The following is a 24,996-nucleotide window of genomic DNA, read 5'->3' as shown; positions in this document are numbered from 1 at the left end:
AGATAAAGTTGGAGACGTCAGACTGAGATGGTTTGGACATGTGCAGGTGAGGGACAGAAGGATGTTAGAGACAAAGAGGAGATATATGGATGCAGTTAGAGAGGACATGGAGGAAGTTGGAGTGAGGACAGAGGACACAGAAGACAGAGTTAGACAGAGGAGGACTCTCTGTGGAGACCCCTGAAAAGGGAACAGCTGAAAGAAGAAGATTTACATTGTAGATACCAATAATATGTAGATGGGGGAAAATCAGTTGTAGTGAAGGTGAGTCAATGATTTAGACATGATTCAAGGAATACAAATTAACATCACAACCTTTACTTCGGCAAATGCCTAAAGCAAAAAATAACTTCTGGGCTCTTTAAGATTTTCTTCTTGATGCATTTGTGTTACAGAGCAGCAGAGAGCAGCATGCATGTGAAATCATCCAGGTCAGTTAAAGAGTTTTCTCTCATGCAGTAAATTACCGAACTCTTAAACCCCTACCCTGTCAGGCCTCTCATCAGCACTTTGCAATCAGCGTTTCTCCTCCCACCAATTCAGCCAAACGAGGGAAGTTTGGCTTTGATCATAAACTAAACTGAAGCCAGTCTAGAATCTCTCCAAATGTTTGTTTCCTTGAAAGGTTTTCAGTCCATGATATCCCCAGACTTTACACAAATGGTTAATGCGAAAGGACTTTCAGATTTTTATATGAAACATTACGTCGCCAGGCATTTTAAAGCTGATCATAAAGTTTTGGGTTGAAGCAAAGTGTTTGAGCAGCAGCCAGCTAAGCGCAGCTGCTTTTTTTTTTTTTTTTTTTCCTCTGATGGAGCTTGTAAGCCACTGTGGCCTTAACTGGCTGCGTACCGAAACGTGTGGCTCGCTCTGAGCAAAAGATGACTCAATCAGCGTAATTGTGCCAATTAAGAGTCCAAATATCTTCTACCTCCGGGCATGGGAGTGTTTCAACAAGCTCTTCTGATCAGAGCAAAGTGGTTCTTCACTGACACACGGGGATGGGAATGCAGCTCTTCCATAATGCACACTCTGACGCACACACACCCTTGATTTTATCAGTCTCCATATGGGATCCCATCTTTCTCTGTGCTGCAGGGTTAAACCAACAGGTTACCATCCATCAAGGTCCACTTTTATCTTCTGTGGCACCTCAGTGAATCTGAGAATGTCTTCTTCTGTTTCCGCCACCCCCTCAGATTTACACAAAAGTAGAAAACGCACATTGTGTAGCACCTGGGGGCAGGATCGACTTTTCCTATCATGTGGGTTTCCTTGGTCACTTTAGCAAAATAGATAATGTTTCCATACGGCTGTTAGGTAGACGTGTGCAGGTGTGTGAAGAAAACAGAAGTATTAATTACAAACTAGAAAAACTTTATTTTCTGTGAAAATGAAGTGTGAATGCTGAGTGCTGAAGGGCTTCTCTAAACATTGGCTGAAGAAGCTGAAACAGAGTTATAGCTAAAAGAAATGGAACACTAAAAACAAAAAAACAGCAAATCACCAACTAAAAGCTAAAATTAGCATAAAGCTAGCTAAAAGAAACCAAATATCACTTAAAAGTAGTAGCATAACACTAGCTAAAAATAGTAAAAACATACCTAAAAGCTAAAAGAAGAAGAAAAAGGCTAGCTAAAAGCTAAAGGTAGCAAAATGAGGACAAAAATAGATGAAGTATGCTGAAACAGATTTCAAAGATATCATTTTTTTTAAGGAATTGAAAAGTGTATTTCTTGTTGGGAAAATATTTGTAAATAAGATAAAATATTTACAAAACTATAAAACTTATCAACACCTAAAGCCATGCTAAAATAGCACAAAGTATGCAGAAGTACTTAGATTGCAAATAATAATAATAATAAAAAAAAGACAGGCATGAGATGGGTGGTCTCCTGAGGGTGTGAATTAATGCTAATGGTTGTAATTTATGTCTGCCTCCTCAGGGCTGATTAAGGAAGTGCAGTAAATTACATAAGTGAGAAATGAAATGTGAACTATAATGCAGTTTTTGACGATTTGGCCCAGTTTTTCGCCATTTAAACATCAGCTTCAGGCTATCAAACAGGTGTCTCCTTCCTATCTGGGTGGAGCAACAAATAGATCTAGACTCGTGATATCGAGCTGGGAACATTTAAAGATTCACTGTTGAGAGATGCAACTGTTTCTTTACATTTTCCCATTGTTGACAGGCTTTAAAAAGAGCATATATGTTGAGCGTAGAAGCGTTAATCAGATTCATCTACCCATTTAACAATAATATCTTTGTCAGTACTTCATTCTGAGCCTGAAAAGGAAGGAAGATATACCGGATAGTGTTTTTTATCGGGGAAGAAAAGAATTGGAAACGCCCTTCACATCGTCGCAAACAAAAAGCGAAACAGGATACAGGCACCGCTGCAGGGCTTTTTCAAGATGCTACAATGAGGTGTGTCAAAAGACTAAAAGATTTCTGGGAATCCTAGTCAGGGCTCGAAAAAGGATGTCACTTTAGAAGCCTTTTTTAGTCAACCAGTAGGGTGTTTTTACAGCTCACACTGAGTCCTGAAATAGAGCTTAAAGAGCTGAAACAGCATTAGTTTGAGCTTCCATTGCTCGCTACGCCTGCGTTTACTTAATTTCCCCACAATTTAGAAGTTTCCACAAGGGGTCCTGATTTGCAAAGCTGGATGATTTCCCTGGAGATATTGAGCCCGCACAAAGCTTTTAGGTATTTCTGTCTCCAGTCCTGCTCCTCATTGCCTTTGTAAGTGAAACTGAAAAGGAAAAGCACCGAGGGGGCCTTTCAGCCTCATTATGATGGGTTAAAAGTGACTTGATGAGGTTCAAAAGAGGCTGCAGCCTCAGACAAAAGCATGGCCCCATCACCCATCTTTTTTTTTTTTTTTTAGGTCTGTGTCTGTCTGGCACAGAACAAAGAGCCTTCCCACTGACCTCCAGCAGACTTTTTAGTCTGGCCCTTGACTGGCATGTTAAGCCTCCAGAGTGCAGAGGAACAGGCTAAACTAACATGACTGCTAATCAGAATGATTGACACGCCTGAAACAAGCTTCTCCTAAACATGGCTGCTTATTAAGCTCTGCAGAGGAGTTTCCAGGTCAATATGATGTTGTTGCAATAATATTTTACCCCCACATTTAACTTTCATCACATCTCTAACACGCCTCATTTACTACTTTAAGACTCTGAAAACAGCTTTTTTTTTTCTTCAGATGTTTTTTTTGTTCTTTCATATAATTGGTGTCTCTCTGCTGCACCAGATCTCACTGACACACAAACATCAATTCAGCTTTTGCCATATATATATATATATATATATATATATATATATATATATATATATATATCTACAGGACACATCTCTGCTCAAAGTATTTAAAACTTCAGGCTTCTTTAAAAGAATGCATATCACCCACCACCTTTCATGAAAAAGCTTTAGGCTCAAATCTTGCTAATCTGAAAAAATGATGGGACTTATATGGGACTTGATCATGTGATCTGTTGACACTTGGAATATGTATTGGGAATTCAAAAACAAAAAATAAAAAAAAGGAAAACATCAAATTCTGTATCATCTGCTCAGGAACAGCACAAATTAATTGCTGCAGTTCTACACTGAGACATTCAGGACACATTCTGACCCTTTGAAAACGCCTGCAATTAAAACCCATTTTCATCAGCAGTTAATCTGGATCATAAAGTCTGGGTTGATTTTTATTTTTTTGTCTATGAAGTCACCAGAGGTGGAAAATGCTTCTTAAGATTTCCGACAGTAAAAAAAATTCAAGGTAGTCATGGCAAAGTCATGAAGACCAATGTTTTGCACAATGTTTTTTATGTTAATGTGTCCTTAAATTTAAGAATTTGTAAGAATTTGTGACCAGATTCCGTCCACCACGTGTGTTTGTTTACCTGTGAAACTGACTGAAAATAGGTCAAACGAAACAAAGGTTTCATAAAAGCTGTGTGTTTGACTGTGGAGCTCTTTCTTTATGGCGCTTCACCTGCTTGAGCCCAGATATTTATTCTTGACAGTTGTCTTACTTGATCTTTTTTGTTCTTTTTTTTGCATTTAGCAGCGAATTCATTTTTATATTTCCACCTAAACGTCTTTGAGATTCTACTTTTGTCCGATTCTACCGTATTTGTTTACCTACACCAGTGGTGTCCAATCCTGGTCCTGGAGGGCCACTATCCTGCATGTTTTAGATGTTTCTCTGCTCTTCAGCAGGTCTTTAAGCTCTGCAGAAGCCTGTTAATCACTCAGTCACTCAAATCAGGTGTGTGAAATTAGGGAAACACATAAAACATGCAGGATAGTGGCCCTTCAGGACTAGGATTGGACACCACTGAGACTGCGGCCAGCCTAATGTAGGTCAGTCATGTGACTCGAGCTTCCACATTGGTTTCAGTGAGTTCAGTCGAGTGCTTCGATAACATCCAGTTATTTCAGAATCATATATCTGGAAAACTATTGGAGTAAACTTTCAAGCTGCACCATTTGATACAGTTCAAGACAAACTTTGATTATTTTTTATTCACACTTTGCATTACCTTTGTCTTTAAAGGTGACTGTTCAACTTACCAGTTACTTTGTTTTGCAGGAATCCTGACGGGGACGTGCAGCCGTGGTGCTACATCCCTGACTATGAAGACGGGATCTACTGGAAGTACTGCGACATCCCTACATGCCAGAGTAAGAGACTGCCACTCCTTTCTCCCTCCTTCCCCTCCTCCGTGCCCTCAGGAGCATACTGTGGGCTTGCAGACCAGCCAAGCCATTTTTTTTTTTTTGTTGTTGTTCCTACATTCATTTTCCCACTTGCTTTGAATAGTTTCATGAGCTGCGATTCTTGTACAAAGCTATTATCATCTAAAAAAATGTCTCTAATTGCCTCCCGTCACCCCTCCTCCTGCCGTGTCCGGGCCTGTTTGTGCTTTAATGCAAGCTGTCAGTCATGCTGTGTGTTTATATGGATGGATAGAAGGGAGCTAAACATTTGTTTTATTCTCTGAGGCATCCAGATAAGTCTTTTAGATGCAGAATGAAATGTCCCAAAGAACCCAAGAAGGATGTGCTTCTAACTACGATGATCTTAAGAACTCCCCTGACCTCTGTGTGTGTGTGTGTTGATAAGTTTCCCCTTTGGCTTTGTAGCTTGTTTTGACTCGCTCCTTGATGCAAGTGATTTTGTGCATTTGCCAGTTTGTGGAGAAGTGTGTGTGTGTGTTTTCTTCACATGTGGGTGTATGAGCTTCCTTCTGCAGTAATTCCTGCATCAATATGTTTGATTGACTGTTTACACTTGGAGATTTTGTGGTTGTGTGTGTGTGTGTGTGTCTTACCAGTTTGGCAAATGCACAAAGAGCTGCCTGTTTTTAATACCATTACTTTCATTCTCTCCACCTTTTTAATCACTCCTGTTGAAAACAGACTTGGGCGGATCAACTGACTTGTGTTTTCGGTGCCAAAGATCAAAATTCTCGCAGAGCAGGTTAAGATTTAGTCATCTCCTGCGTGTGTGTACCGAAAGTGTCACCCGTGCTGATGTTGCTTACTTTTCACTTCGGGTTATTTCAACAGTTTATTCTTCACTTTTTATAAAAACGTCAAAAGGTGGTTAGGTCAGAGGGAGTTACTGCTTTTCTTTTTGTAACTACACGAATCTTTTAGACGAATAACCAAGCCGTACTCAACTATTCTGTTTATCTAAAGTAAATATTTCTCTTCTCTTTTTAGTCATGGACTACATTCCATGTTATTTTTACGTAATCAACCTCTGCTGCTTGGCTCTTGGTATCTCTGAGTTTATATTATACTCCTAAGCCTTTTCATCTTTACTGATATTTTTGCTTTTTAAAAAGGTCAGGCTAAGAAACGCAGAGTAGTGAACTTCACATCTGAAATGTTTGTCACTAAGTTTGTAGTCTGACTTGAAAATTAAAACAAATAAAGTCCTAACTTTCCTTAAAGAAATGCATATCACCCGCTGCCTTTCATGGCAGAGTTTCAGACTAAGATCTTCTTATGCTGAGAAATCACAGAGTTATATCCATTTTGGTCATATCTTGAAAATGACGTGCAATTTCAGACTGCAGTCAGCTGCTACCACACCAAATTTAAGCTCAGTACCTGAGGAGGACGACTCGCTGTGGCGACCTCTGAAAAGGAAACAGAAGAGGATCTGTAGAACTGAGTTATAGTCATTTTTGTGTCCGCTGTGGCAGCCATCTTTAATTGACTCCATAATTTAATCAGTTGTATATGTAAGAATGAAAATTTGAATGTTTGAAGACAAGTAAAGCCACTGTTACTGAATGAGTGCTCAAACTCTAAGCACCTTCGAGCTACAAAGACTCATGATATCCCTAAATAAATGCAGAACTCGAGGCTTCAGATAAAGAGGTATCACAGGGACTATCTCCATCTTTTTTGCACAGTCTGACCTTCTCCGTGCGGTTGTGTATGCTAAGGGCGCTTTGGCTTCCTTTTGGTACCTAAAGACATACTTGCTGGGTTGATTGGCATCTCTGAAATTCATGCAAATGTAAATGTTAAACAGCAACAGTTGCCTGTCTCATTGACCTTGCCTCACATTGCCTCCAGCCTTTTTATGTATGTTCAAGTAAAAGAAAAAAGCTGTTATGGATGATGGATGTGGAGAGTTTATCTGTAAATGACTTTTGCTTGTAGCAAAATAATGACCTGAATGCAGTGAGCAGGCAGGTAGAATATAAGGAAGGTTTATTTAAAGCAGAAACCAATATGCTGTAGAGCAAGAAAGTGATTTAAAAAAAGCATACCTTGAAGGAATGCATATCACCAGCTGCCTTGCATGTTAAAGTTTTAATAAAGATGTCGAGGGATTTGTTAGCACTCAGAGTATGTGATGAGGATGACTCTGAGCTACTCACACACCAAATCTTAGCTCAACATCAGTAAAAAAATGATCAAGCTAGATCCCTTTTTTGAGTTTGACGGTCTTGATTAGCTGCGGCAACCACACACAAAGACAGACCCGGAGGCAGAACAATATCACCTGCCTTTGCCTTTTGGCAACGAAGCATCATAACAAAACAAAACAAAAAAAAGAGGACGGTAATAACAAGAAACTGATCAAAGGAAACTCTTAGTATATCTGTGACCAATAAAATGTTAGTTCACACTATCAAGATGAGAAACAAGGCAGAATGACATACTAAAGAAAAATGATTCAGGAAATCTTTGAACTTAGACAAAAATCAAACACAAAGCTAAAACAAATGTGACCAAAGTCAAAACCAAGAACCACTAATTATTCAAACACCAACTGGCTGTCATTAGCTGAAAGTCAAATTAATGTAGAGAATTTGAATTTTCTGTGAAAGTGCTGAGCGCTGAATGACATCACTGAAAACTGATGCAGAAGCTGCTAAAAGCTAAAAGACACAAAACACCAAGAGCTAAAAGAAGCAAAAGGCTAGCGAAAAGGAGGAAAGGCTAAAAGTAACAGAATAGTAGCTAAAAGTAGCTAACAAGACAAAAATAGAGCCATTTTGCTAAAGCAAATTTTAAAGGAATAAAGTTTTTAAAGGAATTGCAGAGTTCTTAATGCATTTCTATGGAGAAAATATTTGTAATTAAAGTTAAATATTTAGAAAAGTCACAGCACACATTTCATAAACAAACTGAACATTTTGATATATAAATGGCTAATATTGAACAAAGACTGCAGAAGTAGTTGGATTGCATAAAAAATGTACGAAAAATTGAGTAAAATAATCAATATTCACCCAGTAATCTTAAGTTTCTCCATGATTTAAGTTCCTATAATTTATTGCCTGTTGAATAAAATGTGTTAGGACAACTACAGATGATTAAAATGTTGTGGTTAAATAATAGATTTTAATAAATCAATGAAAATATGATCCAGGTTTGCTGAAGGAGTCCAACTTCTTCCTTATTTTATTATAATTAGAGAAGACAAAAGCTAATTGACGTGTTTGAACTGTCAAGCTGCAACACTGAAACTCTGATTCTCTGCAAATGGTATGTGTGGGGCTGGAGCTGCTTGGCCCCTCAAGCTACCCCCGCATACGTGAGGGGGGTGGGGTAGTTTGAATAGCTCAGGACCCATTAGAGCATCTAATAATGTCTGCTGGCTGCATGTCCTGTGTGTGTCTGCAGCATGCATGTATCCATATCACGTTCCGTGTGTTTTTGTCTACAGGAGCGTGTGTGCATCATGCTGGCCTGCCGTAGAAACATGTCCATTTATCTCAGTGTGTCGAGGATAATATACAGAACCGTAGGGGTTTAGGTGGAAAAAGAACAGCAGAAAACATAGTTGTTGCTTAGCTTTGGTGAAGTGAGGACAACTTTTATTAAGGAGTGCTCCCAATGGGTTCATCACATTGGTCCAGTTCTGTTAAGATTGTAACTCATCCTTATCACATGTACACCTCCTCTTATGATGGAGAGCTTTGTCCATATCAAGTACAGTTTGGTGTTATTTTTCCCCTTTTCGCTCCGGGCCCTAAATATTAGACTCCTCTAAGTTCAGAACAAAAAAAATGAGATGAGGTTCGCTGTGAGCGACGCATCCAGTATCATCAAAACGCTTTCATTCACGGGGAGATGTTCATCCCTGCAGGGAGCTTTTAGACACGGCTGCTCCGTCGCTTCTATTGTGAAACCACAATTGCCACGTGGTGCCTCACCTTCTGGCTCTGCCTGTTTCCAATCTGCTTAATTTAAAAGCCTCGGCTGCCAAGTGAGCAAACGCCGATGCTCTCCTCAGTGCCGCTGTTCTCAGTCTGCGGCTGGCAAGTGTAGCCTGAAAAACACTGCTGTGTGCCAGAGGAAAGGCAACAGTGGTTTTTGTTGTCATTTCGTCTGGCTTTTGTTTTGTCTGTGCCTCGGTTTTGTCTACTTTTTTGCTTATGTTTGATGTTGTGCGGTTGGTAGATGGTTCGCCGCTCGCTGAGGCACCTGCACCGCCTGCCAACAGCTCATTTTCTATCTAGCTGGGCTCTCTGTCATTGAGGGTCATGCCACCCTGGTGACAGCGACATGTGGAGCGCACATGCAGCCAGAAACACACACAGCGAGGATTACAGCATTGGTTGCTACATGTGTTGATCCTTGTAATCCCTCACAGCAGCAGTTATCGTGTGCTGAAACTAAACATCTCAAACAGGCATGTGATTAGTGCCCGTCGTCTGCTTCACAGATGAACGTTTCCACGCTGAGTGATGTCCTGCAGATTTGAGGTCCAGACCTCTGAATGCACAGCTAAGCGTATCCTTGTTATTGTGTTTTGGAGTGCAGTTCTTGCGTAACCGGCCGGCTTTGCTCCAGTGGAAACCTTTTCAAACATGTTCACAGAGCAATGTCTCCGAAACTTTCTCATCACATAAACTGCACTGAATGCAAAGATGGAGAAGTTAACAGCGTATTTTGTCCCAAGGCAAAGAATCGCATGAATCCTGAGTCAGCATTCACACTGTTTTTGCAATCAAACTATTTTGGCGTACTTTGTGCTGTTTTAACATTCATATATCAAAACATTCAGCTCGGTAGGTATTAGTGTGCTATGACTTTAGTATTTGTGACATTCAGATCTTTTGAATTTAGCTTGATTTGAACACAATTCCCCACTGAAACAGATTGAAAATTGCTTTAATTCGTTTAAATACATTATTCTTTTCAACATACCTGCTTTTGTTTTTTATGCTCCATTTAGCACTTAGCTATGGTTTTGCTACATCTAAGTTTTAGCTACAGTTTTAGCTATTGTTTTCATTTTAGCTTTTAGCTACAGTCCTGCTAATTTTAACTTCTAACAATAGTTTTGCACTCTTTAGCTTTTAGTTAGCCTATATTTTTGCTGATTTTTAGCTTGTAGCTACTATTTTGTAGATTTAAACTCTAATGGTCCAGTTCACAACTCCATTCTTCAGCAAATTTCAGCAAAGTCATTCAGCAGTCAGCCTTTAGTTGTGTGAAAGTTAGAAATTCCCAGTTTCTTTTGTTGTGTGTTGAGGCTAACTCCATCAGTCATTAGCACAATTTGAAGTCCAACCCAGCTTAGTTCAAACGTCCTTATTGATCAGTAAAATGAACGGATTGTACAAAAAGCTGCTGAAACAACCCTTTGTTGTAAATTTGAAGCCCTGACTCTGCGTCTCGTCTCCGTTTGTGCGCTGTGATGTTCCGAAAAAACTTGTTTTTGTGACAGTTTGATGATGGCTTCCCCAGAGCATTCTGCTCTGGAAAGGCATTTCTCTTTGGTGTGGCTCCTCTAAGCTGACATGCATTAAACAATATGCCCCGACTGCGTTTGACTGACAGAGCGAAACTGTCAGGGTAAAGTCCTCCGGCGTTTGCCAAGACAAAGTTGCTTTGATCTGCACTTTGGGAGTTCATCTATCACCAGCAAATAACCAAGAAAAACTTGTTGTGCCACAGTGCTTCTCTGCACTTCAGAGACGAGCAGCAGCAGGGAGTATGTTTTGGTTTTTTTTTTTAAAATCTGTTAACATTTGCAGAATGTGGAACATACTTTGGATGACACTAATTTTTGAAGGCAATTGTAAATGTTAAATTTAGGAATAACAGTGTGCAAACTTATATAAACTCCTAAACTGCCTGTTTCTAACACATACTTTTAATTACACACCTTTTAAAGAGTGCGATGCTGTGTTTATTGGCTCTTTTTAGATCAGGTATTGTACTGTGACTGACATTACCTGCTGCGTTGGATAATGAGTCTTATTATCTGCATGCCACAACTCCCACGTGCTTTGTGGTAATTTAAAAAATGTCTTTGTAACTGAGCTGTTGGTAAGTTTGCTCCTGAGCAGTTACCAAACGAGGACACCTGACTTAAAGGAAGTTCTGGTTTTATGAGCAGTCGGGAGGAAAGGCTGATTGTTCATCTGTCATCTTGAAACAATAGTCTCAACAGCAGCAGCATCACGTCCATCTGGCAGCTCAGCCACACCTTGAAGACAGGACATGTGTTTGGGTGGGGATTTTTTTTTTTTTTATTGCTGAACCTTCAGAAAACTATGCGGTGATGAGATGTTGCTTTAATTAAAAAAGATTTATGACGCTGCTAAATGCTTTTTTTGAAGTTAAGAGACGTCTAAGATGTGAAGTACTTCTGAATGCCATCAGGTATTTTCGATATGTGCGCAGGTCTTCTCGGTCAAAGCGAGCTGAGTTTTGGTCAACGATACGAAGAGTTTCTTGAACTTTCTTACTCCTCTTCTCAGTTCTAGAACAGTCTAATAAATTTGAGGATTTGGGGGAAAAAAAGGCTGTAGTACTAAATTTTTTTTAGAGGTTAGATGAAATACGCCAAACACAAAGATTGTGGAAAGAAAGATCTGCTGGAAATTATTGGTTCCTGAAGCATAATTCGTAAGGACTTTGATTTTCTTTTCCTCAGGAGCATCAGCAGGTGGATTGGCTTCTATTCAGCCTCTATAGACACAGCTCAATCAACATTATTTCATCTGTGCAAATTAACACTAATAATGTGGCAACATTTATGAATTTCAAAGCAGTATGTTTTAGTTTAGGGTTTCTTTCTGTATCATGATTGGGTCTTCTGTAAATTAGGGCTGACTCTGACACACGATAAACCTGTTTTAGGCAAAGCGAAACGTTCTCCACACCTTTACCAAGTCGTTTTAAATGTCTAAATCTAATCAGGTACTTAGGTCCCTAATCCTAAGCAAACAGGAAATTTCAAATCAGTCCGTCAATTAAACCAGATTCTCATTTATCAAAACTGGTAAGCATTTTATTTTGTGACAGTTTAAAAATAAACTGAGCTATTTTTGTGTCCTTGTGCATGAAAAATAAAGTGTAAGAATGAAACAAATGGATGATTTTGTTACAGTTCGACTAAACCCCTGTAAGTGAAAGAAAGATACAAGACCTATAAAATCTGTCCAAAGCCAAAGTGACTAACCAGTTTGACCTTAAACCAAGATTGCATCAAATAAATTTCCATCAGCGTGATTTGGAATAATCCATGAAGATATTTACTAATTTGGCTTTTTCTTAACTAACTATTTGCATTAAACATTAGACCTCAAGCACAGTTTTTGCCTCTTAGTTTGCTGAAATATAGTTTTGTTTTTGTTTTTTTTTACCAAATAAGAACCAGACCATTTTGGACATAGGCTGGTCTAAGATATGCCAGGTGAAGGCTTATTTCTATCTTTACTGGACTGATTATGTTTTGGAAAACATCTATTAAGCTGCAGATTTGTGAACCAAAATGAACTTGGAGGGAACAAGTTCATTTTAAAACATGTTTAAAAAAAGTCAAGTTTAACAAACAACTGTCTTAAACAAGAAAAAAACATTTAAGTAACGTAATAGGCAAGAGGTTGTAACAAGTCGCTCGTGTGGTTAGGATTGAAGCCCTGCACCAGCCCTGCCTCGTGGCGGTTGTGGTTGCTCTTATGATGCGTTCAGGTTCTGTTATTTGCTGCATTTATCTCACTCTCAAACTGTTTTTATTGGTGGAATATTTTCCCCTGGAAAAAAAAACATATTACTGCCAGTTTTCCAGTTTTCACCGCAATCATTTTTCACCTGCAAACTGAAGCAGGTTCAGGCATCGGAGAAGAGAGAAGTGTGTTTTTCTTCGACGCTCGACAGTGGAATATGTAGTCAGGTACTCAGGATTTATAATACGGATCCATGTGCAGTTCTTCAAAACACAGCAGGGAAAAAAAATCAAAATACTGCTGTGCAGATGGGTAAATCATGGCTGTTTTTGCTGTTTGTTCTTTCCACTCATCTTAGAAATGAATAAAATGAAACTTTTAAACCTTTTTAAAAAACATAAAGGCAGATTTATTACAGATGTTCCAGCAAAACCCAAAACCCAGAGACTTGTTATGTGGCTCCCCCCAAAAATGTTAAAACTAAGAAAAAGGTCCTGATTGTAAATAAAAACGTATCACAAAGACGAGAACAAATTATTGTTTAGTCACATGCAGTCATAGATCTTTAGCTTCACAGTTTGAGACACAAGCTGGTTGTTTGGTATGGCCTGTTTCTCAGCAAGATTTCTCAAAAAAGTTTGAATGAAGCTTTTTGAAAGGTGTTATTAAAGCTTCCAGCTTTGGGAACAACAACAGAAATTAATGCCTTTTCAGAGCCACCAAAAGGCAAAGAAGAAACCATAATGTTTTTGTTGTGTATGCACACGTGTTTGTCTGTTCTGATAAATATCTCATGAACCACTGCACACATTTTAATTGACCTCTCTCAGTAATAAATGGATGTACATCAACAACTGATTGGTTTAAGGTGGGAACCACAGCCAGTCTCCACAAAAATGGATATACCTCAGACAATTTGAGAAATATACAGCTATATTTACCAGTGGATCTGTAGGTAAACGAGGACAAAACTTGACTAGAGTAAGATGTATCGGCATGCTTTGTGGCACTGACAAACCCTTTCACCTTGACATTAGGTATGTCATGTCATGGGTTTTGGAGCTTTAACCCTCCTGAAGCCCTCACTGAAGAGAGGAAGAGACCCTGAGTCCGTTTGACCCTGAAGGTCACGGAAGGGTTAAACACATTCAGCGTTATCTCACTCTGACTTCTAACCTTCTCATAGCTCAGTCCACTTGTGCCCTCGGGGCTAAAATACCAGCCTGTGGGGCTGTAAGGAAACCTTTAGATAGAAACCAGAAAGAAGGGGTAGATTTCATCTCTCAGCTGCTCCTTGTGACTCCTGGTTCTCCCAGTGTGGTCTGGGTAAACTGAGCGGCGTCCATTAGGGAATTTAAAGGGTATTGATTACGAGCCAGTTTTGTAGAGGGCTTGCTAACGAGAAGGAGAAGATTGGTCATTGTTTATTGCTCATCTGAACAGTAAAAGATAATTAAATTGTGAATCATATTTGTGTGACAATAACCAGTAACTCGTTTATAGTTAATCGGTGTATATATATATATATATATATATATATATATATTTTTTATATTTGTCTTCTGAGGAAGGCGCCATTTTTAATTTCTTCTCTGCATTGTTCTGCCTAGACTCTGAGAAGATACTAATTATTCATTTAAAGCTTTGGTTCTTCTCTCTCCCCTCTAATTAGATGGTTAGTCACTATCCGAGGGCTCCAGGCGGGGGCATTGATCTCCTGAGTTCTCCTCTGTCTCAGTCTTGTAGTAACACAGCCTCCACCCGACTCTCAAACACACACACACACACACACACACACACACACACAAAAATGTTTGCATAGGACAAAATAAATGCTGTAAACATGTGTAATATTCAGCACTCGTGCAAACAGTAAAATCTGCCTTGTAGTCAGTCTGTTTGATTTCAACCATTCTCTCGCTCTCTGTCCAATAATAAATCCTTTAAGTCAAAACTTCAAACTTTTCTAATTTACAGTCAGGAGAATTTTTGATCTTCGTAGAAAAACAAAGCAGCTGAAAGACATAAGCGAACGGCTTCTCACAAACAATGCCGAGTTTCCCGAAACTCCAGGGGGAGTTTGTGGCGTATTTCTCCATTTCCTTATGTTCTGGTGGGCTGTGGTGCAGTCGACAAGACTAATCACAGGCCTGATGAAATGCAGCAGCTGTATTTGTTTATGAATTGAGCATACTGTACTACAAAAGGAGTAATAAATGGGGCCAAGGCACAATAGGAGGGAGACAGAGCAAGAAATTAAAGAATGCGTTTCAGATTGTAATGGTTAACCTGGTGGTGCTGGTTTAATTAGGGGATGGGAGAGTTTCCATGTAAACATACCTGTGTTTTAAGTTACTTCCAAATGAGCCTTTTAGCTCTTTAGAATCAAGCTTTTTAAATCCTCCATGGCTTCTTTAACCACTGTTCTCTAACATGGAGGCACTAATGAGTTTTTGGTCTCTGGTTAAGCTGTGATTAGATGTTAATGAAGCAGTGATGCAACATCATGGATTGTTTTCAGGTTCAGCTTTTCCCACAGCTTCCTTTTTGTTTCGACAGTTCTCATTCTGTGACACTAAAGAAGCCAGAACGTGATACAAATGAGTGTGTATTTGGGGAAAAAAAATACTTAACTTTTTGTTTTAAAATTCGCAATCTGTCTTGCAAAGCTGTCAGAATGAAAAGCATGCGAACAAACGTTAAAGCAGTTTAAACTTGCCTACATTTATTTTTATTGTTTTTTTCAGACAGGATGATTGCAAAATCTTTAGGTGTTGCACAGGTTGAGCCTCTCCTTGGCCTCAGTGTAAGTCTAATGACGTTTCTTCATTTTACCTTCAGATTTTTGATTTCAGACAGCACTCGGTCAGGTTTAGACATTAAAATGTAATTTGTTAGTTAATTTCCTTGCCATAAAACAGTAGGTATGTCAGTAAAAACATATGTAAAGTTTGAAATCCGTCAGCCTTTCAGCCCCTGCTGAATAACAAAAGGAGATTGCTGTCACTTCTCTTGCACTCAGCGCTAATGCCAGACGACAGCTTATCAAACACGTTTTTGAAAGATCTTCAACTCACATTTTATAAAGTTGCTTTTCTTTCCATGTGTAGACATGATTTTTGACTGTGCAGAGAGGAGAATCACATGTGCAGGGCATATTTGCATCTATGTGCATATTTAAATAGAGGCGTGTCAGTACAAGTGTCTTATGTGAGCCTAATTTCACAGTGATCAGGATGTGCAAAAGATAAATGCTTGGATTCATGTCTGCATATAATTTTATACATCTGGATTATTTTGCAGTTTTCTTGATTTAAGAGTTTTCAGTAGATGTTTCTGCAGAAAATCTAGGCAAGCCTTTGTATTCGAGCCCCCTGGTCTGACAACGAATCCCCACAAAAACCAAAGTAATCCTAAAATTAAACTGATCGTGCAGAACAGCCATGAGAAATTAGCCTGTAGTTGACAGAATATCACCAGGAGCGAGAAGAAGACAAAGAACTTGAACTCAACAAGAAAACCATAAACGCCAAAGGAATTTAAGGACAGCATGAACACATGTTTGGAGCAATCAGCAAACTGAAACCAGGTGTGAAAAAAGAAGAAAAACAAGTGGGGGAAAAAAAAAATCCCCAAATGTTAAGATAAACAGGAAGCAAAGTAGATTAAGAACATCTTAAATCCTCAAAACTGAAAATCCAGATAGGCAAGAGAGGAATAAAGTAAAAAAAAAAAACAACCCCTAAATATGACAAAGATTGTGTTTTCTTTGTCCAAAGAGGAGTTGATATTTTCAGAAATGTGCATTTATGTCAACATGACTAATTGTTTATTAAACAAACCTTGTGCCATCGCCCCCTCTCCAAAGCCTCCGGGCGATTTCTGATCTGCGTGGGTGCTGTCACTCAGGCCCTTTGTGCTGACCTTTCTATTCCCAGAAACTCACTGATCCTTAGGCTTTTCTGCCTGAGAAAACATAAATAAAACAAAAATAAGCTAACAGGAATCATTTTACCAATGCACATGACTCTAGATGTATTTAATTGACCTGAGAAAAGGTGTTAAAAATGGGGGAAAAAGTTAAAAAATGAGACGTTTGTTGGCGTGTTGTTGTAGCGAAGGCTTGGCTGTGATATTCCTGGAAAAGTAATTTTCAAAGGGGAAAAATGAATCTGTTTTATTAAATTTATTTCCATTAGTGTGCCGGTTTCTTTCGCCGTTATTAATCACTGCTCGTCTCGCAGACTTCAGGACTAGGACAAAGCGTGAAGATCGTTTTTCATCTGAAAGCTTCGAGCGTTTCTGTGACCCGATGTCTGACCTCCTGTTCTGTTGTGCCTCGTCTGGAACTCCAAGCAAACAAAGTCAGGACTAAATCTGTTTGAAATAATTAGAGAGATGCCTTCAGATCCCTCTTTACTCATATTTTCTCTGCTCTTTACCCTCCAGATGTCATAGGAATTTATAATTTTGTTTCCATAATAACATGTTTGTCCCACTCAGCTCATCAACCTGCTTGCATGAACTCGCCACCAGATGCACTCGTTTGATGTTTTTTTTTATTATTATTATTTTATCCCACCGTGATGTTCTTGTGTTTAGTGTTGTTTGCTGCACAGACAGGCCTGCTGCCTTCTCCTTTCTGCATGTAGCACCGAGTTGCATTGCAGGAAGGTAAACTAACAGCTGCCGGGCTCTGACGAGTGAGGGTTCAGCTGAGCCCCCCCTCCCACCGTGATCTCCACAGGTTTTCAGAGGTCTGGGCTCGGCTGACTGAAGCATTTATGCACCTTATGTTTCCTCCATCTCTCCCCCCTCTGGCTTGTTAAAGACTAAATTCCACCAAAAAGCTTTGAAGTGTGTTAAATGTGTTTGTGCTTTTTCTTTTAATAATGTGCCTGAAAATATTTGCGCTTGCCTGCAATGCAGACCTTTGTTAGAGACGCTGCTTCCTGTAGGAGTTTTAAAATCACGAATATTTCAGAGTTTTTTATTTTTGAATAAAATCTCAAACATCCACAGTCATAGTTTGCAAAGCATTTTATCTGTCTAGTTGGGTTTGTGGGAATTTTACAAACAGTTAACGTCTTACCTGCTGATGATGGCTCTTTAGAGTTTAATTCTGAGCAGGCTGATAAATTAACGGTTAGTTCGAGTGGGGACAAGACGAAAGTGAACTGCTGTTGTCTTAAAACAGCTCTTTAAACATTTACGTCGCCATCAGTTTTGCTTTATGAAGTTGTTTATACAGAATTCTGTTGTTATGCGGAAGTTCAAAACACAGCAGCAGCGAACTGTAGCACTTGTGGTGCAGCCTGGGGCGCTTTCTGCAGGAATGCTAAAACATTTCAGCTGGAATACCAACATAAAACTAAAACTCGGACTTGCTGTTATCTTGTCAATCTGGTTAAGATGTAGTTCCTAACTGAGGCTGTTCAAAGAGTTATCAGGGGTGGGTGATATACAAAATACAAAAATCATATAACATTAAAATCATGATCACAGTTTTTGTAGTTTATTAGATTCGACCATAGCTTGCAGTCAGTGGCAGGTTTGAAACGAGGCAGTACGCTGTAAAAAGTGGCTGTTTGTGTGTAAAACTCCAGCTGTTTTTTGGACTGCGTTCGTATAATTATTGAGAATGTACCAGGATACAAGAGTCCAAGGGATCCCAGAACAGCACTGCTGGGATTGGACCCTAGTGGAATACTTCAAAGCGGGTATATGTGCTGTATCTCTTCAAAGTCTTTTTAATTGCATCCAAAAGGGCCATTACAAGGTTTTGGCTGAAATGTGACCCTCTAGGGCCGGATCACTGCCACGATATCGTGGAAGGAATATACTTTATGAAAAAAAAAGAAAAGACTTTTTCTTTATGGGTCAACTCAGCCATGGACTCAAAACTATGAGAAAATGAACTATGTATAAATCAAGGACTGAACAAAGGACCTGAAGAAAGACTCTTTATTATTTTGTTAATGTTGTTTATTCACATTTGTTTGCTTTTCTGTTAAAAAGGGTATAAAACAAGTTTAATAAATTGCCCTAAAAGAAAAATATACAAGAATATTTAAGCCGAATGACATTTCTGACTAGTTTTTGTTTAATTTGTGCAATTTTGCCAACTTGTGCCAAGTAAAATGAACATTTAAGATGGTGTTGACACTTCAATCTTTCTGATTTGACCACTCGCCTTCACGGCTGTCATATCACCCACCCCAACTGGTAACCCCAATTCAAAAGATCTGAACTGTCCCTTTAAGTATGCTGTTAAAAAGAAGTCTTGCACTGCTGGGGTGTGATACGATCCGGCTTGCTGCTCCTCAACCAGAACTTCACAACCCCAAGATGAGAGGACGACCAAGAGCAATAAATCGACTGCTGTCTGCAATCTTCTTGTCAAAGCAAAGCAGGAAAAAAGAGCATTTCTGCCTTTAATTTAACTGCTGAGCCCTGCAGTGGCATTTTTTTGCCTTTGCTTTACAAAAAGCACCATTGAGGTGCTACCTGCCTTGCTTTGAGGGAGGTTGCTGGTTCGCAGCCAGGTGTTTATCTCTGCTCACCGGGTGAGGGGTCGATCCAGTGCACTGCATGTGAGCAACAGATACTAAAGCTGCTTTCCCAGCACTCGCTGCTTTCTGTATGAAAATATGAGAGGAGTTTTAAGGTTCTCATTACTGTCGTGTCTGTCTTTATCCTGTCGTGTCATTCAGCTCGTAACTCTTCGAGTGCATGCCTTGGCGTCTCAGTAAATGACCCAAACAAGTGTATTTATTCACTTCTAAAGCTTGATTGTGGCTGCAAAAAAGCCAAATTGCGTATGATTTATTGCTGGTGCCAGGGAGTTGGACTCAAACAGCTGAGTCATTTGTCAAACACGTTTTGGAGCCGCGACTCGGCGGTCACTTCACGGTCAGCGCTGTGTTTGTTTCATGTCGTTTCTCGTCCTGCCAGCCAGCCGCTCTGTGGTGGAATCTAAAACATGTCACTTTCCTGCCCCCCCCCCCAATAGGCTTTGTCTCTGTCTTTTTCATAACCAAAAGAATTTGCAGAATCTCTTGTGCATGTAAATGGGCTTTTGTGTCAGCCGAAAAGTTAACACTGTGGCATCAACAAGTGGCTTCCCAGAGATGGTGCCCGTCATGTGTGGTCTTTATCAAGTGTAAGCTGTTTAGACTGCAGCAATGGGCATAAATATTTAAACGGAGTTGCATGCAAATTTATTTTCTAGCTGTATTTTTTTGTTTGTATGTTGCCCGTGTTTTTCCCAAACCGAGTGAGGACAGCGGAGTAAAACTGGAAACAAGTGTTTGTCATTTCTTCGCTGGTGGACCCAGCTGTCAGCCGTCAGAAACTGCAGAAAGTCTCAGTTCCAGGACAGCGGCGGTGCTCGGCATCAGGGGGGACAAACAGCACGGCGGTTTTTGGACTGGTTGTCAAACTTTTGTGTCCAGAGACTGAGACACTGTTGTTGCAGCAATAAACAGAACCGCTCCTGTGTGTAATCTCCAACTTGTAATTTAACGAGTGTCCTGATATGAAACAAAGTGTCTCGGTGTGCTCAGGAGTTCTGCATCCTCATTGCATCCCAAACCACACAACAGTCAGTTTTTGCTCGTGTCTTGTCCATCTTTTCCTAGCAAACTCCTCCGTACCCTGCAGGTGGATGAGACCTAAGAGCTTTTTTTTTTTCCACACTTGTCATGGAAATTGCTCCTTTTGTGCATCCATTCCTGTTTGTCAAATATAGTTCACCTCGAGATGCTGAAATGAAACACAAGTAAAGTCATTTGAATGAAAAACAAATCATAAATGGGATATGGACTGCTGGAGGCTTTATTGGCACTTCCAGAGCTATTACATTCAATTTAAAGGCTTTGGAGTGTGTAATCGTTTTGCCAGATTCAGAGAGATTGTATTAAAGATTGTATTGTTTGATGAATACTCTGTGGATTGAAGGAGGCAGGCTGACTTATCTGCTTGTGTTTGATCTGAAACGGTGTCATCGTATTTCCCATCAATCCGTTCGGTCATTGATCCAGTTGACAGCCTGTTTGTGCCCAACTTTCTAACATCTAACCCTAAAAAATGTGACGTTATTAATAGTTAAACGAGAGAAATTAGATTAGGATTAATCTTCTAAAAGAGAGTTTACTGTGATTTAATGTGTTGGCTCTCTTTCAGGTGTTTCAATTTGTCAAACACTGTCTGGAAAGGTTTTTTATGGTTGCTTTATTTATTTACTTAATTTCTTTTTGGCACATAAAACTCATCAAATACCTCACCACATGCACAGTCAGTTCCTGATCTGATATCATTTATTGTCACATCTGACATTTAATATTTTTATAGTCCTCTTTTCTGTAGCTTTGACTCAAACATCCTTGAAGTCTTATGTCATTTTTTGTACTAATCCTCTTTTTTGTTAAAAAGTCGAACACTTTGCTTCTTGGAAATGTATTTATTTTTTGTCGAACTTAGAGTTGAATGCTTTACTGGTGTGTCGTGATAAATTGTCCTTTGGGCTCTATTTATAAGATATAGGAGCTGATTAACCTTAACAATTTCATGTAATTGAAAAAGTTCAAACTATTGTCCTTTTGTCCAAATCAGCTCTTATCCTGAAGATTTATTAACATTTATTAACAGATCTCATTTTACACCAACTAGTTTGATTTTAACTCTTGCAGAGTTTATTGAATCAGAGTCAAAATGAAAATTAAGTAAGCATGAGCAAATGTTTGGACTGTTTCTTGTGAACATGAGGAAACATCAGATTACCCTCACCCTGACCCAACATTTGCACAGAAGATGTTCATCGTCGGAATGAGACGCGGTTTGCACAAAACTGATTTCACTGAACGGATTCTCCTCTTGTTTTGTTTTGCAGTGCCAGGAAACTTGGGCTGCTTCAGGGACAGCGGACACCCCCCCACACTTTCCGGTGCCAGCGAGATCAACAATAAACTCACCATTCAGAACTGCATCAGCTTCTGCCGGAGGAAGAGATACAAGGTGAGCTTTAACGTTTCACATCAGAATCTGCACAAATAAACGGAAGGGGAGTCTGAGAAATGTGAAGCAAAATATTTATAGATAATCCCTCGTCCTGACTCTTTTTCATCCACTTATTGGGTTAAAAAGCATCCAGCAAACTGCCCACATTACATATAAATTTGACATGAGCGATTGTTTGTGAGCTTTTATGTAAATTATCTGCGTTTATGGACCATTCTGTGACAGTCGGTGTTCCGGTTGCCCTTTTTATTGTGCCATCAGACGTCCGGTTTAAAAGCAACCAGCAGATGATAAATCATCACCATAATCAGGGCTGACGGCTGGAAATAAATGGCTGTTATTCGACTGGACACCTCCTCCTCTGCAGTGCGTTTTTTTTTTTTTTTTTGTCTTCTCGACCTTTGTTGCACCACAAACGGTGCCAGGTGTTGATTTTCTGTCTCGGCTGAGAGGCACGGACACGTCCTCCTCTTTTAGTTGGACAGGTGTCACAGAGATGGTGATGAACTGGCTTTGTCTGCCAAGCCTTTATTTGTCGCCGTCCTCGGTGCACGTGTGAAACGTCAGTGCTCAGAAGACTGGATCCTGCGTGACTTTTTGACAAAGAGCATTCCTGATGGGTGAGGCGGCAGCCGGTCGTTTGTTTTCTCTTCCGACAGCATTCAGGGACGTAGTTTTACACGTTATAACGCCAGCAAAAGCAGCAAGAATTCCCATTTCGTGATAAATAACAAATAAATAAATAAGTTAGAGAGGGAAATGATGAAGCACCTTTTGTTCTCCCAGATTCATTTGCAGCCTGAAGAACAACAATGTTCTTCTGAGTGCAGGACAATAACTCTTTTGAGAACGAGCGTTTGTGTTGGCGAGGTCAAGATATCTGAAGGTTATTGTAGTTTCCTGTTCCAAGACTTTTTTTTTTCTAACATCTTTAATTTGAACGAAAGGAGGAGGTGTTTTTGTATGATTTACTTTCTTCACGTTGAGTGCAGATGTTTGAAACATTTCAGGCTGTGTAGTCATGAAAACAAAAAAGCAATCGTGGCAATTTAAACTGAAGTCTCCTGTCGAGGAACTGCTTGTCTCCCGCTGCTGAAAGGGCGAAGGAAAAGAGATCATGTTTCTGCCTGTTTGTGTGTCCGTTACCAAAATATCTCATGATCCAAGGGGCAGATTTTAATGAAACTCTTAAAGTAATCATTAAGCTGATTAACTTTTGTCATCAACCCACTTTAAGATGGCTGTCACAGCTGACTGACCTTAACCTACAGAAAAATGGTTTTAAAACTACCACCTTGAATTTTATAGATATGAAGTTAAAACCCGGTGTGGTGGTAGCTGAGAGTAATTCACATTACATTCTCCAAGCACCAACAGATTCTGTGAAATCACTCGAGATCTCGGAATATAACATGAGATCGTGCATAATGTTATTTTCTAGGGTTAACCAAAATGGTTCTAATGGCATCATTTCTCATCATCAGATGGGAAGATTCTGGCCTGAATGCTGACTTTTAGTTATTGCATGTTATAAAATAAAAAACTAAAGCTAGGAATGTGTTTGAATCTCTGAACAAGTTCCATCAACTGAAGTTTGCCTTAAACAGTCGTACCTTTTTTGTTCCGCAGCTCGCTGGGATGGAGTCAGGATACGCCTGTTTCTGTGGCAACGAAGTCGATGCACGAGAGCGCGGCGAGTCATCGAACACAGAGTGTAACCACGTTTGTTTTGGCGACCACACTCAGCCCTGCGGAGGAGACGGCTGGATGATCGTCTTTGACAGTAAGCGCCGTTTTAAGAGCCGTTAAGAGCCAGGGTTCTTCTCTTTTCACTTCTCTGCGGCTGTTTTGTGTAAATCATAAATGATTTGGAGCAAAGCAAACAAAACTTGTGCTGAAGCCATTTCGTGTTTTTAGTTTATTTGTCTTTTTCTGTTTATTTTATAGATGCTTAGCAATGTTTTGATAAAACGTTTACTTTTTATGACCATACAGCATATGAGCAAACGTTGGACTTTGAAAATGAACAAAAATAAGTGAGGCAGATATAAACAAAGGCGGTTATTTAGACCTGCTGTTAAAAATGGTTCTCGGCAATCTGTTTTGTTTAATGTTTGTTCTGCTTGTTTCTGGACCCGCTGTGATTACTGTAACTGTAATGTATCAAAAAGTCATTCTTCCTCTCACAGACACTATATCTGCATGCAGAGCGGGTTAATGACATCCAATCGCAAAAACGTTTACTTATTAACTGTTAGGTCAGTCAGAGACAATCACTTGTAGTCGGATAACCCAAAATGGATTATAAACGACAAATCTGAACAGTCTTAATGAAAACTGGGACTAAAACTGGAAATGTTTTCAAATGGAGAAGTAAAATCAGATTCATGCTGCTGTGCCTTTTCTTTAGATTGGTTCTTTGAAATGTCACCATCGACTGTTTTTCCTTTGAAAGCATAGCTCTCTAACCGTGTTTGTTTTATGTTTACAGCCCAGGTGGGCGCCTGCGGTGGGAACTACACCTCACCATCAGGAGTGATCTACTCCCCTGATTTTCCTGACAAATACGGCGCCAGTCGTGTCTGCTACTGGACCATCCAGATTCCCGGTTCCTCCGCCATCCTCTTCAACTTCACCTTCTTCGACATCTCCGATCAGACGGACATGGTGGAGCTCCTGGACGGAAACACCAACCAAGTGGTGGCCCGCTTCGACCGGCGCAGCCCCCCTCGGGAGCTGGTGAACGTCACGGGTGACTTTGTTATCCTGTACTTCTACTCAGACCGCACCAACCAGGCCCAGGGCTTCGCTCTTCTCTACCAAGGTAACGTTTTAGCAGAAGGCGAAGGCATGACCTACTGGACAAATATTATTGAAACTTGCAGAAAGAAATCATTGGAGGAATATCTACAACTGACTTACTTTTGATGGCTGTTTAATTGAAGATGGCTGCCGCAGCTGAGCAACATGTGCCAACACAAAAAGGGCTAAAACTCAGTCAATTTAACAGATATTAAATTAAAATTTGGTGTGTTAGTAGCTGAGAGTCATTAACACTTACTCCGAGTGTGACATCTCGCAAAATTACACAAGTTTCACCAAAGCAGCTATTTTTCAACATGAGATGATTTTAGTCTAAAACTGTTTTATGACAGGAAGTGAACGATAAGGGTTCCTTCAAGGAATGCTAGGCCTTTAATTTTCCTGCCGTATTACCAGCTTCCTTTAAACTTACTAAGAATTACATCTGTACGGCGGGGTGTGTTCTGGCTGGAGGAAGTTTTTGCATAACAGCCTCAGTTTAGGTAAACCAGCTAATTCCGGTTAGCTCCGGTGAGGCAGCTCTCGTGCCACTCGCAGTCCCTTTTCTCTTTATTCTGCAAGTCGGTGTCTTGCCGCCGCAGGTGATTCTGCTTGTTCAGATAAAGATTTGTTTTTCTAGGAACTCGCTGTGTTATCAAGCTGCAGCAGGCTGCTTTGCTCTCCCGGAGTTTGTTCCCGGCTGAGCTGCACAGTGAGTTCGTATGC

At 39.9% G+C, this 24,996-nt stretch overlaps 1 protein-coding gene across 2 annotated transcripts in view; it reads left to right on the top strand.

Moving 5' to 3' along the window:
* kremen1 (kringle containing transmembrane protein 1) overlaps window positions 1-24,996 on the top strand; it is a 63,862-nt gene that overhangs the window by 29,585 nt on the left and 9,281 nt on the right. For both annotated transcript variants that reach the window (XM_017427900.3, XM_017427902.3), the window contains exons 3-6: window positions 4,605-4,696; window positions 21,341-21,465; window positions 23,098-23,251; window positions 23,960-24,292. In XM_017427900.3, the coding sequence (XP_017283389.1) occupies window positions 4,605-4,696; window positions 21,341-21,465; window positions 23,098-23,251; window positions 23,960-24,292 (704 nt within the window). The remainder of the gene's footprint in view (window positions 1-4,604; window positions 4,697-21,340; window positions 21,466-23,097; window positions 23,252-23,959; window positions 24,293-24,996) is intronic.

This window comes from Kryptolebias marmoratus, linkage group LG1 (genome assembly GCF_001649575.2).
Source record: "Kryptolebias marmoratus isolate JLee-2015 linkage group LG1, ASM164957v2, whole genome shotgun sequence".
NCBI lineage: Eukaryota > Metazoa > Chordata > Actinopteri > Cyprinodontiformes > Rivulidae > Kryptolebias > Kryptolebias marmoratus.
Note: the sequence above shows the minus strand (reverse complement) of the source record. Positions and strands in the feature narration are given on the sequence as shown.